The sequence below is a fragment of the Cladophialophora bantiana genome, assembly GCF_000835475.1.
Source record: "Cladophialophora bantiana CBS 173.52 unplaced genomic scaffold supercont1.22, whole genome shotgun sequence".
Taxonomy (NCBI): Eukaryota; Fungi; Ascomycota; class Eurotiomycetes; order Chaetothyriales; family Herpotrichiellaceae; genus Cladophialophora; species Cladophialophora bantiana.
Genome location: NW_015971596.1, coordinates 419,367 through 434,203, shown reverse-complemented (window position 1 = coordinate 434,203; position 14,837 = coordinate 419,367). Strand labels below are relative to the sequence as shown.

At 52.4% G+C, this 14,837-nt stretch overlaps 6 protein-coding genes across 6 annotated transcripts; 2 read left to right on the top strand and 4 right to left on the bottom strand.

The window, feature by feature from the left end:
* Window positions 1-342: 342 nt before the first annotated feature.
* Z519_11550 (uncharacterized protein) lies at window positions 343-939 on the top strand (the record flags this gene model as incomplete). The annotated part of the gene is made up of 1 exon (XM_016769261.1): window positions 343-939. The coding sequence occupies one exon, from the start codon at window positions 343-345 to the stop codon at window positions 937-939; it is 597 nt and encodes a 198-aa protein (XP_016614634.1).
* A 729-nt stretch (window positions 940-1,668) lies between these two features.
* Window positions 1,669-2,568, bottom strand: Z519_11549 (uncharacterized protein; the record flags this gene model as incomplete). Its single annotated transcript, XM_016769260.1, has 1 exon — window positions 1,669-2,568. One exon carries the CDS (start codon window positions 2,566-2,568, stop codon window positions 1,669-1,671), a length of 900 nt encoding a protein of 299 aa, XP_016614633.1.
* A 649-nt stretch (window positions 2,569-3,217) lies between these two features.
* Z519_11548 (uncharacterized protein) lies at window positions 3,218-4,279 on the bottom strand (the record flags this gene model as incomplete). Its single annotated transcript, XM_016769259.1, has 2 exons — window positions 3,218-3,883; window positions 3,950-4,279. The coding sequence occupies 2 exons, from the start codon at window positions 4,277-4,279 to the stop codon at window positions 3,218-3,220; spliced, it is 996 nt and encodes a 331-aa protein (XP_016614632.1).
* A 1,786-nt stretch (window positions 4,280-6,065) lies between these two features.
* Z519_11547 (uncharacterized protein) lies at window positions 6,066-8,195 on the top strand (the record flags this gene model as incomplete). Its single annotated transcript, XM_016769258.1, has 1 exon — window positions 6,066-8,195. One exon carries the CDS (start codon window positions 6,066-6,068, stop codon window positions 8,193-8,195), a length of 2,130 nt encoding a protein of 709 aa, XP_016614631.1.
* Window positions 8,196-9,494: 1,299 nt separating this feature from the next.
* Z519_11546 (uncharacterized protein) lies at window positions 9,495-11,349 on the bottom strand (the record flags this gene model as incomplete). The annotated part of the gene is made up of 2 exons (XM_016769257.1): window positions 9,495-11,085; window positions 11,141-11,349. The coding sequence occupies 2 exons, from the start codon at window positions 11,347-11,349 to the stop codon at window positions 9,495-9,497; spliced, it is 1,800 nt and encodes a 599-aa protein (XP_016614630.1).
* Window positions 11,350-11,869: 520 nt separating this feature from the next.
* Z519_11545 (uncharacterized protein) lies at window positions 11,870-14,629 on the bottom strand (the record flags this gene model as incomplete). The annotated part of the gene is made up of 2 exons (XM_016769256.1): window positions 11,870-11,896; window positions 11,948-14,629. 2 exons carry the CDS (start codon window positions 14,627-14,629, stop codon window positions 11,870-11,872), a joined length of 2,709 nt encoding a protein of 902 aa, XP_016614629.1.
* Window positions 14,630-14,837: the final 208 nt, after the last annotated feature.

Here is a 14,837-nt window from a genome sequence, read left to right as displayed (position 1 = left end):
CCTCCGGGCATTCGCTGCGTTGGTAAAGCGTGGCATTGCAGCTATTACATAGGTAGCAAACCGTCTGGATCACTGTACACTCTGTGGCCTGATGAATGACTCATAGACCTCGAACCTTGCATTTGGCCCCAGGCACTTTGTTCAATGACTAGGAGCAGGAGCTGGCGACAAGAGACCGTGCTGACTCACTGATGGAAATCCTTGCGGAGTATGTATAGAATGAAATATAAGGGAGCGGCGTTTTTATATCACCTGCCCGTGCCTGTCTCGTTCTGCCTCCGCTGGTGCCTGACCAACTCGCCTTCGAAGCCATCCCAGGTCCAATTCAAGATGTAATTGATCATGTTGGTCCACAACGCTGTCTTGGCTGAAGAGATTTATGCCCTCAACGCCATCTACGGTGAAGGCCTCATAGTTGCGACCTTTTCCGACGCCCACCACACCACAGTTTCCATCAGACTTCCCGCATTTAGCTATTCCTTCCTGCTTCGTGTCCTCGGCGACTATCCTCGCTCGCCTCCGCATGTCCTGGGAGTCGACAACCTCGTGGAGAGCACGAAGCAAGAAGTCCGGCAGAATATCGTCTACTTGGGAGCCTGCGTCCGGGCTGTCCATCACCCGGAAAATGTCTGTCTGTATGACGCCATCGAGGAATTCAAGGTCGTGCATAAAGCTTTGCAAGCGCATAACCGTCAACCCGAAGATGCAGATGAGGCCTCCCAGCTCAAAAGCGCACGGAGAAGCACCATTCTGAGAGACTTGGCCATTCGAGCCAGCGCAAAACAGATCGATCCAGGAAACCAAGAAAGTGCCGCTGAGCATTCACCGTTCGATATAGTCGGCTGTGCGGTCTGCATGGAACCGTTCTTCAGAGTCGACGTGGTAGACTTGAAATGTCGCCATTCATTCTGTCTGGAATGCCTTCACGGCAAGTTTTGACCCTCTTGCCTCAGAGGCCACTACTCCTTTCGGCTAACGGCGAGTTTGATAGAAGGCCTACGGAATATGTTCAGGACTAGAAACGAGCTGAAGTGCTGTGGCCAGAGCGTGCCGCTCAAGGTGATTCGCGAGCATGGAGGCATGGACGCAGACTTCCTTGACGTTTTCGTTCAGTGGCGGCAAGAACTTCACACGCCAAACCCCACGTATTGTCCATGGGAGGACTGCCTCGCCTACATTCCGGGATTTTTCGTCCAGGAAGACTACGCCAAGTGCCCTCTTTGTAAGAGAAGGATGTGTATGGGCTGCAGGGCGAAAGAACACGGTGGGCTCTGCAAGCGCGACAAGAAGCTGAAGGCGCTCATCGCCAAAGAGAAATGGAAATTCTGTCCTGCCTGTGGACATCTCGTGGAAAGGCGAGAAGGCTGCAACCATATGACGTGCGTCTGCTCTGCCGAGTTCTGCTACCGGTGTGGGAAGATTTGGGTGAGCAACAGGCCGATGTGCGGCTGTGGCCTATTTCTTCCACTCGATTGACTGCGTATCGAATCTATGTGCGCCGATATGTGACAGGCTCGAGATATCGACCCTTGAGACAGAAAATCTGGTTTCTTTCAAAAGGTCATGCTGACCCGGAGTTCCCAATTCCGCGGTTTTGTTGTCGAGTTCGACTACCAGGTAGCTCCTAGGCTGGCCCGGATCACGTACCGTCAACACTTTCTGCACTTCCTAGCGACTCTCGTATTCCTTCCAAAAGATCCCCATTGCCTCGGAGAAAGATTTTGTCGGAAGTTCTAACAGTTCGTTCCCAAACTCCGGCCTCCCTTCGTACTGATTTCCCTGCGCGAACGTGCCAAAGGTCAACTTTGGCAGCGCGCTGTTATCGCCGCTCTTGACCTGCTCCTTGCCTTTCTCCAGCCAGGACCCATATTCGACGTTCTCCACTTGCCATCCAGGGACTTTCTGCTGTACAGCGTTCAGAATCTCTTTTTGGCTCGTCCTGAAATCCTGGACCAGCAAGATCCGGTTCTTCGACGCTTCGGGCTTCTCGATCGCCCTCACGACGGCCAACGCAACGGTATCCAACGTTGTCGCCACGAACTTTGCCTCCCCGCCGTCTATCAGGACGGCCTTCTTGTTTTTCCAGTCCAGCTGGAAAAATCCCGAAGCGACGCCCATCTCGAAGAAGGCATTGCAGCAGATGCTCGTCCATTCGAGACCCGTGTCTTGCTTGGAGATCAAGTAGTCGCGCACGTCGTGCTTGATCTTGAACATTTCCCGCAGCTGCAGTAGCCAGTCCGGTAAATCGTCGAGGCCGAATTCTGTGGGGAAATAGCGCTTCACTTTCGCGGCGAGGCAGGCGTCGATGAACTTGTACTGTTCGTGCATTCCCATCATGGAGATAGCGCAGATGACCACATCCATGTCTTTGAACGCATTCCTGAGCTCGGAGGCGGGGTAGTCGTCGGCGACGCTGGTGACGGCGACTGTGTCTGGGAATTTTGCGGTGGAAGAATTGCGTGACAAAACCGTGACCTTGAAATTTTGCGGGGAAGCCAGAAGGTGTTTGAGGATCAGGCTGCCCAGGTTACCAGAGGCGCCGATGAGGCAGATCCGTTGGAAGGCCATTTTGGAGCCCGGCAAAGCGATGTGTTGGATCTTAGGCAATGAGTGAATTGAGACAACGCTTGGTCATGGGGAAATAGACGATTTAATGTACCGAGTACTTTGGTTTCCTGAGATCGCTTTACTCCACCATGTCTTCGGCAGATTGAACTGGAAGCGAACATTCCAGATGTGGAGCGTGGGGCATAAGTACGGGACTATAAAAACTCGTCTGACAAAAAGGACTCTGCGGAGAATCAGGAAAGACGTGGGGAGAACAGGGGAGAAGCCATAACGGAGGGCCGTCTGACAGGGTTGACCCCACCTAGGCTCCTTTTTGGGGTTATGTACTGTATTTGTACAGCAGGCTAACAGCCGTCAAATAGGGGCCATCAGCCTTGTCACCATTACACACGAAAAAGTTACCGAAGCTATACAAGGCCTTGACAAGGGCTATATCACCGGCGCAGGGATTATTGAGACTCATTTTTTCCTAGTCGGGTAGACTCAATCGTCTGCATTACACTGAGACCTCTTTGAGACTTCAGAAAACGACTTGTCTCACACAGCACCTTGAAAACGACGATTTGTCCAGGAGCAGCAAGCCATCTGAATCCAAGACCACTCTGTGGCAAGGGCAGTTTGCAAACGTAGCCAGAATCTCTCTTCAAGACTACATTTCCAGCTTGGGCTGCACTTGTAACACGTCATCGCTGAACACTACTCCAACTCTCTTCATGTTGACTCGCTGCTCCGCCAAAGCATTGATCCACTGCCCGAGCCTCCACCCGGCTTTAGCAACTTGTTCCTCGACGATGGGGACCGCGCCCTCGTAGTACTCCTTGGAAAGGTCGGCCGGCCCTTGCCAGTCCCACAGACAGCATTGCTCACAAGGATCAGGTCCGAGATTGACGCCAACGTCCTTGAGCACGTATGTGCAGATGAACGCATTAGCCTGGGACGCCCACTCCAGTGCACACTTCTGTGCCTCGTGTATGTCCGTGCATTCCCTGGATACATCTATGCTGCCATCATCGAGTTTTTCCTTTAGGTCCGCCGCCCACTTGACCGAGATTTGTTTGTCGTAAACATTGTCTGGGTCACTCTCCCGTGGCTGCTTATATTCTCGGAGCTTCTGGATGATGAACTTGTCCCAGATCTCGTGAAGGTTCTCTTCCCTGGAACCTGGTTTACCCCATTGCACCATCAGCTTCGTGCCTCCGCGGCATTTCTGCTCTGTGTGTAAAGGCTGGCTGACGTCCCCGAGGAAGTGGAGAAGGAACTTTAGAGCATCACTCTGGTCATCTCGTTTCAAACCCGGGTTATTGACTTGTGTGGTCTGCCGGCCAGGAGAGCCATGTCGGTTAACGTTCTTATGTAGAGAATCTCATTTAGAAGAGCTCACCAAGTTCGCGATGGCCGCGATAATACATTTCTTGTCGGGATCGCAGTCGGCATTGAAATTCACCTTGCACTTCCTTGGTGGATTGTCCTTTGCATCGATGAAATGCCACGCCTTTGACCAAGCCATTCTGCCTTGCACCTTCCGATCATCGGCCCAAACTGCACCGTCGGAAATGTCAAATGACTCGGTTGGGCGCACGAGCTCGTCGAACAGACTTTCAGCCTCGGAAGAGAAGTACATCTGAGCAAGATATCCGACTGTGCGGTGACCTAGTTCGCCCCACGAGAGCACTCTGCTCGCAAGACAAAGCAAAAAGAGGAAGGTCTTCATGTTTGGCTTCCTGGAGGCGGATAAGGGAATTTCTGCACTAGTACTTGGAAGATACAGGTACTGTAAGAAGTCCTAGAAGCTGTGCCAGAGAAGTAGAAGGACCTCAATAAGTAGCAAACCAGACATAAAAGACCTTGGATCGCTGTAGTAACTGGAGCTGAAAAACTTCCATTTTCATACCCTCGTCTTGTTGTTTCCATGGCATCGGGGCTCGTGCCAGAACTACAGCTGCGCATTGGCCGTGGAAGTCAAGTTACCCGAAAGGCTGGGCAGAGAATACGAATGTTTGTGGGGGGAAGACGGAAGGGAGTGTTGGTTCAGCTCAAGCATTTAGAGCTCTGGGGAAACGAGATGTAACTAGCCTTGTCTTGTAAGACTTGAAAGGAATCCAGGTCATGCTTCTTCCCAGAAACATTGGACGCTTTTCCTCGCTCGGATGCGGCCGCATGTCCTCACCTAGCTTTCTCTGCCTGGTTGATATCCTATTTGTTCGAAGGAGTGCTCGCAACCGGCAGCAGAGGCTGACGCTGGAGCACTCTATTTGTTTTAGGGTGCCTGGACATATGTCTTGGGCTCCATACGGAGCTGAACAACCTTCAAGGATACGAACACGAGAGGTCACACGAGGTCCGACTTGTACGCTTGGCCCGCCAATCAGTCCGCATTGAATGTGGTTTCCCCTCCTGAGAATTGAATCTCGATCGAATGCTTGCTCTTGCTTCGCGGATGAGCAGAAAAGTCTTTCCATTGAGCTGTTCGCCGTCGTCACAATGCTGTAGGCCAGTTGAATGTGGTACAAGAACGAAAGATCTGCGATAAACAATGCTACCTGTTGAGCAGCATGCTTCCGGACGGTGTTGGGTGTCTGGATGCCCGAGAGCAGCGGCATCTCACACCGTGACGAAAGTACTCTGTACGCCGTGGTCTACTCCCTAGGTAGGATCGATAAGTGTTTTCGGAACAAAGTTCAGGCACATGCCGGCCCCGGAAGGCTTCGGTCTAGGCGGTTGCCAAAGACATCATCTCCGTCACCGATAATTGGAGGGCCGCAAATTCATGACTGCCCTCTTTTCAGTAGCAGAATGCTTTTAACATGACAATATTAGAAGTCTGGCTCCTCCATACATGGCTTGTTTCGACCTTGACCCACCTGTAACGTAAGGCTGAGGGATATCGTGTTGGCACACTCCGGGTCTCAACTCGCCACAACAGGAGCTTGAGCATGAGTCTCGCTTCTGAGGCAAGTGACAAGCCTGCTTGGATTGTGCAAGATCTTTATTCGTGTCAGAGCTGACGCTGAAGCCCAACGTTTCCATCACATGTTTCCAGTTTCCGGACGAGGCTGAAACTCCCTCTAGGACAAGGCTGAAAGTTGCCAGAGCAGGCCTTGGTCACAACTTTGAGCCCCTATCAAGCCGATGATAGATTTTGGCTCATAACAGATACCTAGGCACTCAGACTCATGATCAGCAGCCGAGAAAGTTGTAAGTATACAAAGTAGGACACAGTTCCCCTTGGCCCTCGTGAATGCTCACGTGCACTTTTCACGTGCCATCTCAGCCCCTTTTCCTGGAGGCTGCGCAGGGCCAACCGCCCAACCGCCATCCTGCGCAACGCCGCGTGCTTCGTGCTTTGTGCTTCGTGTCGCATGTCGCTCTCACTTTTACCCTCGTTTTGTGCCTCGACTCTCCGCTCGCTTTAAGTCATGACATTCCTGGGATGACGACCACCATTCTCTTGTCCTCCCTACCCTCCACTCTAGGCTACAACTTTCTCAGTGGCAGCCATGAGTGAGGACCCTTCTTTTGTCACTCTGACGCTTCAACAGCGCATCGCGGCATTGAATGCTGCCCATATTGGTCGAATTCCTGGAGAACCGCCCCGACCCTCGTCTCACCCTCCTCCTCCTGTGCCTTCCAGGCGTCCCCTGATAGTCAAGCAACACACCATCAACAACCCGTCAGAACAGGTCAATGGGTCAATCACCAACTCAAAACCAGGTAATCTACCTGCTCCTCCACCTGAGCCTCCGGCGAGAAAACAGCCTCCGCCGCTGCCCAGTCGAAATCCCCCGCTTGAAGAACAGAGGAGGGGCTCGGTAGCGTCGACCAACTCCAGTGGTACAAATGACACGTCCAATACGTCCTCCTCAAAGGCCACAACCACAACCGCTCGCACCAAGTCTAGTGACTCGGGCAGCCGAATCAAAGCCCCTGCATGGGGCGAGTGCGAGTTGCCTGCCCTTCCACCTCGGAATGGTAACCCACATGTTGCCACCAGAAAACATTCGGAGGATCGCCCCAAATATGTCAATCGAGCTCTCTCGGGCACGACAGTCATCACGCCAGCTACCGCTGTAGAAGCTAGACCTACTCCGCCTCCGCGACCGTCCCTTCCCCCAAGACTGCCTTCGCGCAAACACGAGGCTGAACACCGCGAGCATGCCGGAGAGACTCCGCTAAGGAAGATGCCCCCTGTGCCCTCGGTCGAGTCAATAGAAAAAGCGAAGAAAGCTGCATTCTTCTACCATACTCCCAAAGAACAATCATATCACCAGGAACCTGTAGCAGTCATGGAGTCAGTCCAACTGCCGCTGAGGGAACCTGTATCACAGCCCTTACGAGAACATGCAATACCATTGCCGCTGAGAGAAAATGTACCTTTTCCGTTGGGAGAAGATATGACTGGCCATTTGAGAGATACTCAGTCAGCTCCGCCGCCAGTTCCTAAGTCCTCTCGACCAGATCTTTCAGCCATCCAGGCGACTAAGCCCAAATTTTCTACATGCACAACTTCGGTAAACGGTGGTCTATCAGCTGGGGCCAGTGTCTGTCTAGTTTGCCGGGACTTCTCTGGTCCTGATCACCAAGCCACTCTTTTCCCCAGAACTCAAGTGATCTCGTTACAGACGTTGGCTCATCAACTGACTTCTCCATTTCCGTCACCTACGGACAAAGCACGAGCCATCTTCACTTGGCTACACCACAATATTGCCTACGACGTTGTGAGCTTCTTCAATAACAACGTAAGAGGCTCCACCCCACAGTCAACCTTGCAAAGTGGACTGGCGGTTTGTGAAGGCTATGCTGCCCTTTTCACGAACCTAGCTACCTACGCTGGCCTAGAATCTGTGGTCATCTCGGGCCACGGCAAAGGCTATGGATTCAATCCCATCCCGCCAGGAGCTCCCCTTCCGCCATATAATGCAGGTCACGCATGGAACGCTGTCAAGATCGACAACGAAGAGTGGAAACTCATCGACACATGCTGGGGAGCAGGTTATGTTCAAGGCGCAGGTCGCCCTTACATAGCTAAATTTAACCCGGACTTCTTCACCATGTCGAACGAAGAATTCGCAGTCAAGCATTTTCCAGGCAATGGAGACCTGTTCTTCCTCCCTGGAGGGCGGCGCTTGAGCTGGGAGGAATATATCGTGGTTGACCCTGCGTGCTGGCCTGACATGGTTGAAGGACCCACGATTTTCACGAACGCAAAGGAAGATTATTCTATCGGCGAAAAGACGGTGTACCCGCGAGCAAGGAAAATCAACGTTCGACAGCCCGATAGTGTTCGATTCCAATTCGGTCTCAGATGTGCACACTGGACGCTGGACAGACATACGCGTAAAGGACCACCCCCTGTATTCGTTGTCTCGGTCAATGGAGTTGATGGTCGAGATAAAGAGCTTGTCCCCATGGAATACTATCCTGGAGCCATGGGTCAGGGTGGTGACATGTGGGTGGTGGACATCCCAGCTCGCCAGCTGGGGACACCGGGGCAGACCATCACGCTGTTCGCGGTGACGACTTTCGGGAATAGGCAGGATGCTAGAGGTCTTAGCGTCGTGGAGTTTCGTGAGGGGAAGGGACGAGTTGGGATGGGATTTACTGGCGTCGCAGCCTGGGATTTGGTTTGATTTGCTGTGGTCTTGGTCCAAGATCCTGGGTTTTTTCTCGCGTTATCGGCATGGAGTTGGGGGATATCTACACGGGATGGATCGAGGCGGGAAGCGAGCCATACACTGACTGCATTTGATGCGTTCGGTATATGAGGTTTGACCACACACATATGGAACGCAAGCCCCGACTGACCTGAGATTGAAAAGATCAAAATTGCCTGCTGGAAGGAAATCAACCAGGCAGATCTCATCATCATGGGCACCCAAAACGGAATGGCGAATGGTGGTAAAAGCGGCGGAAGGGGGAATGAACCGCCCCCATCCCTGGAATCATGAATGTTTGTATGTGTGTATGAGAGGGGGAGAGGACGACGGAGAAAAGAAAGGAGATAATGATAATGAAATCCAAAAAGATACCCATGTATGTGCGAAAGGACTCCCCTCCCTACCTACTGGGAGGGAGGGGCATTGAGTGCGCAGCGCGCAGTGCGCGGTGGCGCGAACGAGCATGCGAAGGCAAAGATAGAAAATCAAAACAATTCATTCACCGGCCCCTTAAATCCCAGACAAGAGAACTCTAAGGAAAGGAAACGCAAAGCAAAGGGGAAGGCTCCGAAGGTATATAGCGAGGAAGGAAAGAAAGAGAGGAAGAGAGAAAGCCTGGTAAGACTGTTAATTCTTGATCCCAGTTCCCCGTTCCTTATACTTCGCTCCCTCGGGCCCATGTCATATGTACGGCGTGCTTGTTCCTTGTGTTGATTCCGCGTCTCGAGCACTTTGTTCGAATAGATGGTCTTGTGTTTAAAATCCTCGGTCATGTTTCCCCTTTTTCTGTATCAAGTGTATACTCGGTACCTATATCCATGACGCAGAGTCAAGCTTGGGATCGAACGAAACTCGATCCTCGACAGCTCCAGTCCAGTCCAAGACAGTCCGGTCCAAGAACGCCATCGCCGTATGTGGTCAATGCAGACCAGAAAAACCCGTACAATGCTTATTGCGGCATTCGCTTGCTGGAGAAACTCCTCTGAAAAAAAAAAGTTCAGTCAAACGGGGGTCTCGAAATAGTAATGAACCCCCAAAGGTACAAAACCCCTGGGCTCAACGCACGCGCACATGGATGTCGCATGGCTGTCTCGAGGGGTGTGTTCCTTCGGCATCCTCCTCGATTTGATCTTGAGCGTCGATATTTGCTCGCTGCTTCCCTTTTCCACGCCGACTGCCCGCTCTTGTTCGTTCGGAACAAATAAGGATCGAAACATTCACGTCAACTCTCATCCTCCCATGCTCTACCTCAAATCCCGTTCTTGCCGCGTGCTACACGACCACGTTTCTCCTTTTCCAAACCCTCCAGGCGACACACCAGCAGAAAATCGCCAAAGCCACACTCGCCGCACATCCCCACGCCCACGCCGCGAAGCACAGATAACCTCGGCATTCTCCGTCCTCCACATCAGGAGAATGTGAACTTCCCGCAGAATAGCCTGCGGAATAAACGAGACTCCACACTGCGGCACCTCCAGCAGGCATCATAGCCACAACACCCCAATTCGTCGCAAAGTTTTCCACACCCCATACCACGGAGATGATGATGGGCACGAGGCTGAAACATGCTCCGTATCCTAATCCCACCAACGAAGAGGAGAGGAGGAACAGGCTCGGGTGCTGGGGAGTGAGCGCGGGAAGAGCGAGGTTTAGGAATGCGAGGAGAAGGAGGAATGCCGAGGGAATGAGAAGGACAAGGCGAGAAAACTGTACACGGTTGCTTGGAACTGAGTCGGGGTTCGAAGGAGGAGCGAAGAGGTCGGATAATGTCCCGGTGAACAAGCGGGCGAAAGTTGATGCAAGGGCAATTATGGAGACATGCATGCTTGCGTGGCCCGCAGGAGGACTCGCCCTACCGTCGCCATCAAAGTAGTTGTAATTCTGTGGCGTCAAAGTCGGGATGATTGTGCCGAGATTGTTGATGTATGCTTCTCCTGGCCCTGTGAGGAGGAAAAACCCCGCCGCAAGAAGCCACATTGTGCGGTCAGTGAGGAATGTGTGCGTGGCATGGTTGAGGAGCCAATATTTCTTCTTGCGTAGGCGGCGCTCTTGTTCGTTCTTCTTGAGGAGCTGAGATTCGGAGAGGTTTCGTTCGGCTTCAGAGTCCATGTCGTGGTCGGAATATGACCCAGAACCGTCGCCAGAGTCTTCGTCATCTCCAATTGTGCCGTAATTCACAGGGGTAGGGGCACGAGATGTGTCGTGGTAGAATTCACTCTCATCCAACAGACCGCTGCGTTCGAGATTCTCCACCCCATGCTCAATCAGCTCTTCCTCATCCACGATTTGCAATCCCAATGTCCCAAGAAGACCGACACCAATCAACGTTCCAGCTAGAAAGACGAAATACTTGAACACATCAACCTCTCCCTTGTGACCATTGGGCAGCTTCTCATACAACAAGTGCGCTCCAACCTGTGATTCCCACATGCCGCTCAGCCCAAATGCCGCAATAGGCACAGCGAGCATGAAACCCCGATATTTCGCGTTGGCGAAGTTCTTTGCGCAGGTAGCCACGGCGGAGAGATACATGCAGCTTGTTCCCGCCCCAACGCCGATGAAGGCTACGATCATGACCCCGAAAGGCCATCCGTTCCCTGGTTTTGTCGTAGCGTCGGGTGGCGGACCTGATTTGTATGTATATGCGGCGAGGAGGTATCCAGCACCAAAGAGGACCGAGGAGAGAAGCGACAGTGGTGGTGGTGAGTAGCGATCGCATAGATAGCCAAAGAGAGGGACTGGGAGATACATGGCCAACTCCGCGGTGATGGAGACCGCATTGACCCGGAGTTGCGAGTAGTGCATATCCTGGAGAAAACGGGCACCGTAGAGGGAGAATGAGGTGATTGATCCTGCACATAGACTATATGCGAACTGTGAGCTTTTAATCTACCCCAAACATCGAGTGTGTCTCGTACCAACTGAGCACAGCGCAAACAAAGCTCAGGACTCTTATCACCTCTCTGCGCATTGCTATGCGATCTCGCTCAATGATCTCCTGGGCGACCTGGCCCATGAAATCAAAGTCACCGTTGACAGTTCGAGAAAGCGAGCCCGACGACCGGCGTCCACGTTTTCGATTGGCGTCGAAGTCGAGCGCGGCAATGCGAGGATCGGAAGGCGGCATCTTCTGGCCGGAGAGGAGCGAGGCGAGGCAGAAGGGAGCCTTGAACCGCGAGGCTTAGGAATACAAAATAGAAATGAACTGTGCGACCATTATGATGAGGGGTCCTCGAATCACCGTCGCGACGCCATCCTCGACACGTGGTGCTTTGCCAGCTCAACAAGGGATGCAGGATGAACAGTGAAACAGATGCGCAACTGTGATGGCGATGCGTGGCAGACACTCGGGACTTGCACCGACCAATAGCCGATGACGCCATTCAGTCACTACTCTGCGCAGCACGTGACTCGACTCTAAATGAGCGGCAAATTTGATATTGAAAACACAAGGCACCAAGCAGGAAGCGAAGGAGGTTGGAGATGCCCGACGACAACACATGCACACTCCTAGTGTTTGCCCTTTCACTCCTAGATTATCTATGGTACAAGGACACTCTTCTGGACCGATCCAGCACCGTTCCCCTCCGCCTATGCCTAGGCCCCAATGTGATATCAGCCGATGTGAATGATTCACTGAAAGCCCTCTATTTTGTGGCCTCCCATTCCGGATTCTGCACGACATTAGCAAAAACGGACACACGGATGCTTGGAGTATTACTGACCTTGCGCAAGATGACCAGTCCTTCCAACGTGCTGCTCAAACAGATGTATTCTTCGTCTTCCAGCTCGGCTCGCTCACCATACGCCAACAGCACCGGTGTACTTTGAGTCTGCCAGCCTGTAATGGTTCGTGGCCGTCCGGCCTGCCCCACGACATCCACCGCTTGACCGACACGCACGTTGACCGTAAGTGGTTTCAGCTCTTCGTCCAATGTCACCAGAAATCTTGGATACATTGCTGTAACTAAAAAGTAGAGGAGGTAGTGTGAGTCGGCAAGAATGAACTGTTTCGCGTCGACGAGAGAGACAAGCACCGTCAGGAGACCCGCCGCAGCTACTCTGGACAGAACTTGTCGATCGGTGTGGAAGGGGTTCAGAGACATGGTGCCCTTGCCCATGTGAAGCAAACCTTGAGCGATTCGGACCATGAACAGCGAGTTCTGGTCTCGATGATAGTAGCTGGCAAGCTGCCGCAGTAGCTGCGCGAGACGAGCATTGTTCGTGCCTGCTCCCACCAAACCCATCGCGAAAATGGCATTAACCGCAACGTCATTGTCATTGTCGTGGCTGTACCTCGATAAGGTGTCATAAATCTTCATCTGGGGGTTACTGGGACTGATCAGGCCCATGGCGAGCGGCACAGCTTTCCGAATATTGGCCTCTCCGTAATGCATCAGATGACCAAACTGGCGTAGCACCATCTCCTGCCCAACATCTTCGCCCATGGCAATCAAGGACAGGCCGAGAACAGCATAAGACTGCACGAGTTGCTCCCCTATCGTCTCCTCCTTGTCTTCAATATGGTCGTTGCAGATATGGAGAAGCTCCTGCAGCTTGAGCACGGCTCCAGTTCCAGCCCAGGCGCAAACAGATGCAAGAGTTGCTGTTGGCATCGCCATGGGATGCTCAACTGCCTTCAGAATGTCCAGGATGACGTCGACTTCCTCTTGCCGGCCAAAGTAGAGTAGCGCCAATCCAAGAGCCATGAACCTCGCCCACTTATCCTTGAGCTGCTTCTGTCGGTCATCATCCATCATCTGGGTTGCTATCGCTTCGGCGACTCGGTGATTGGACGAGCCAACGAAAATCATTCCCAGAGACACGGCAGCCATGGCAGACAATTGTATCTCCGAGCCGTTGTCCTCAACGATGGGTAGCAAGAAATCCAGCAGATCTTCTCGGTTCGAACCGGCATAAGACAGTCCCAGACCCATAATGGCAGCCATTCTTGTCGAGGGTTTCGGACTCTGAAGAACATCCTCGTCGCTCAAAAGTGAAATGACTGGATCGCCCTCCATTCGGACACCTGAGTTGACGATGCCATATGCGAGAAGTGCACCAGCTTTGATTGGGTCTTCTGACGATTGTTGGAATCGGTCGATGATGTCTAAGCTGCCTTCTACGTCCCATTGCATGAGCATGCCCAATGATGCCGTGGTGGAGAGCATGCCGTCATCCTTGGTTTTCCACACCCATGGTCGTTGGTCACCTTCTACCAACATCAGTTTGTCGGTGCCAAAGCCTGCATTGACAAAGGCATTGACGAATGCGCTCGCAAGATTGTGTTTAGCCGAATCTGCAGCGGCCGAACTCCCCCGGCCGCTTTCCAAATGTGTTTTGTAAATATCTTCTGGTACCTTCGGCTCCAAGATGTTCAATTCTTTTGCGAGGGTCTTGAAATGATTGGGTAGTTGAGTGTTTCCAAGGCACTCGGCGATCTCTTGTTCGTCCTTCGTCTCGGACGGGACGTCTATTGATATTCTCTGCCGAGCAATCAAGAAGGCCAGCTGTTTTTTCAATGCAACATCATCTGTCGATTCCAAGTCTTGTCGTATGAGTTCGTGGTCATTCAATCTGATTGCCAACACCATCGCCTGGGCGAGCTTGTTGTATTTGACATAGATATCGTGTGCAGTTTTGAGGAAGGCAACGTCGTCGGGGTACATGAGAAGATTGACCATGCTGACCATGTACAGGCAGACCCGTGCAAAAGTATTTTCATCCAAAAACCGAGGGATCTCTTCAATCATCTCGAGCTCGCTCAATAGATCCACAGCATCCGCTTCTGCATTGTGGCTCAAGAAATATGGCACCAAGGAGAGGGCAAGCTCCGTCAGATCGCCGACCTCACGTTCGTCAGTCAAGCGGTTCTGGTATTCCTGGCCAATCTCCAGTGCAAGATGTCTGATGTATTCATGGCCCCACGACCCCAGATCGTCCGATTTATTTGACAACAATCTGTATTTCAAAGTCTCCAGTTTGTCCTCTTCTCCATATGTCATACCAAGCACCGACAGCATATCGGCAAGAGAATCCCTCTCGGGACCAGCGGGCCATTTGTCGTAAAGAGCAGCAATCTCATCATAATGAGGGCGGAGGAACTTGAGAGGCTTTGGGACGGCCGTCATGGAGGAGGTCGATGTTTTGATGAAGTTTTTGATGGCGTCAATCGAAGGCTTATAGAGCGAGGCATCATCTTCCTTTAATCTTTCAACCAGCATTTCGAGATCGCTCTTGAGTTGTTGATCTTCTTCGCTCAGCTCTTCAATCGCAGGCTCGTCAGGCTTCCCATCTGCTTTCTTCTTATCTCCGTGTTCCGTTGCATCGCCATTTGACATTGGTACATCCTCTGCCTTGCCTTTGCCCTTTTCTGCAGCGGTGGGCTTCTTCTCGTCCTGCGCCATCTTGCACCAGGGCCTTCAGTGGCCAAAAAGAGTTGGGAGAGGAAAAACTGAGGTACGTTGTTGGTCAGGCCACGCGCTTTGAAGAGATGACTGGAAGGCTTCTGAGAATATGAAGAGCAATGTTACTGATGTTGCGAACACAAGCTGGACAGTGTTGGGGCAAGGCTTGGGCAGGGCAGATCCAGGCGTCAAGGAGCTTACGGAATAG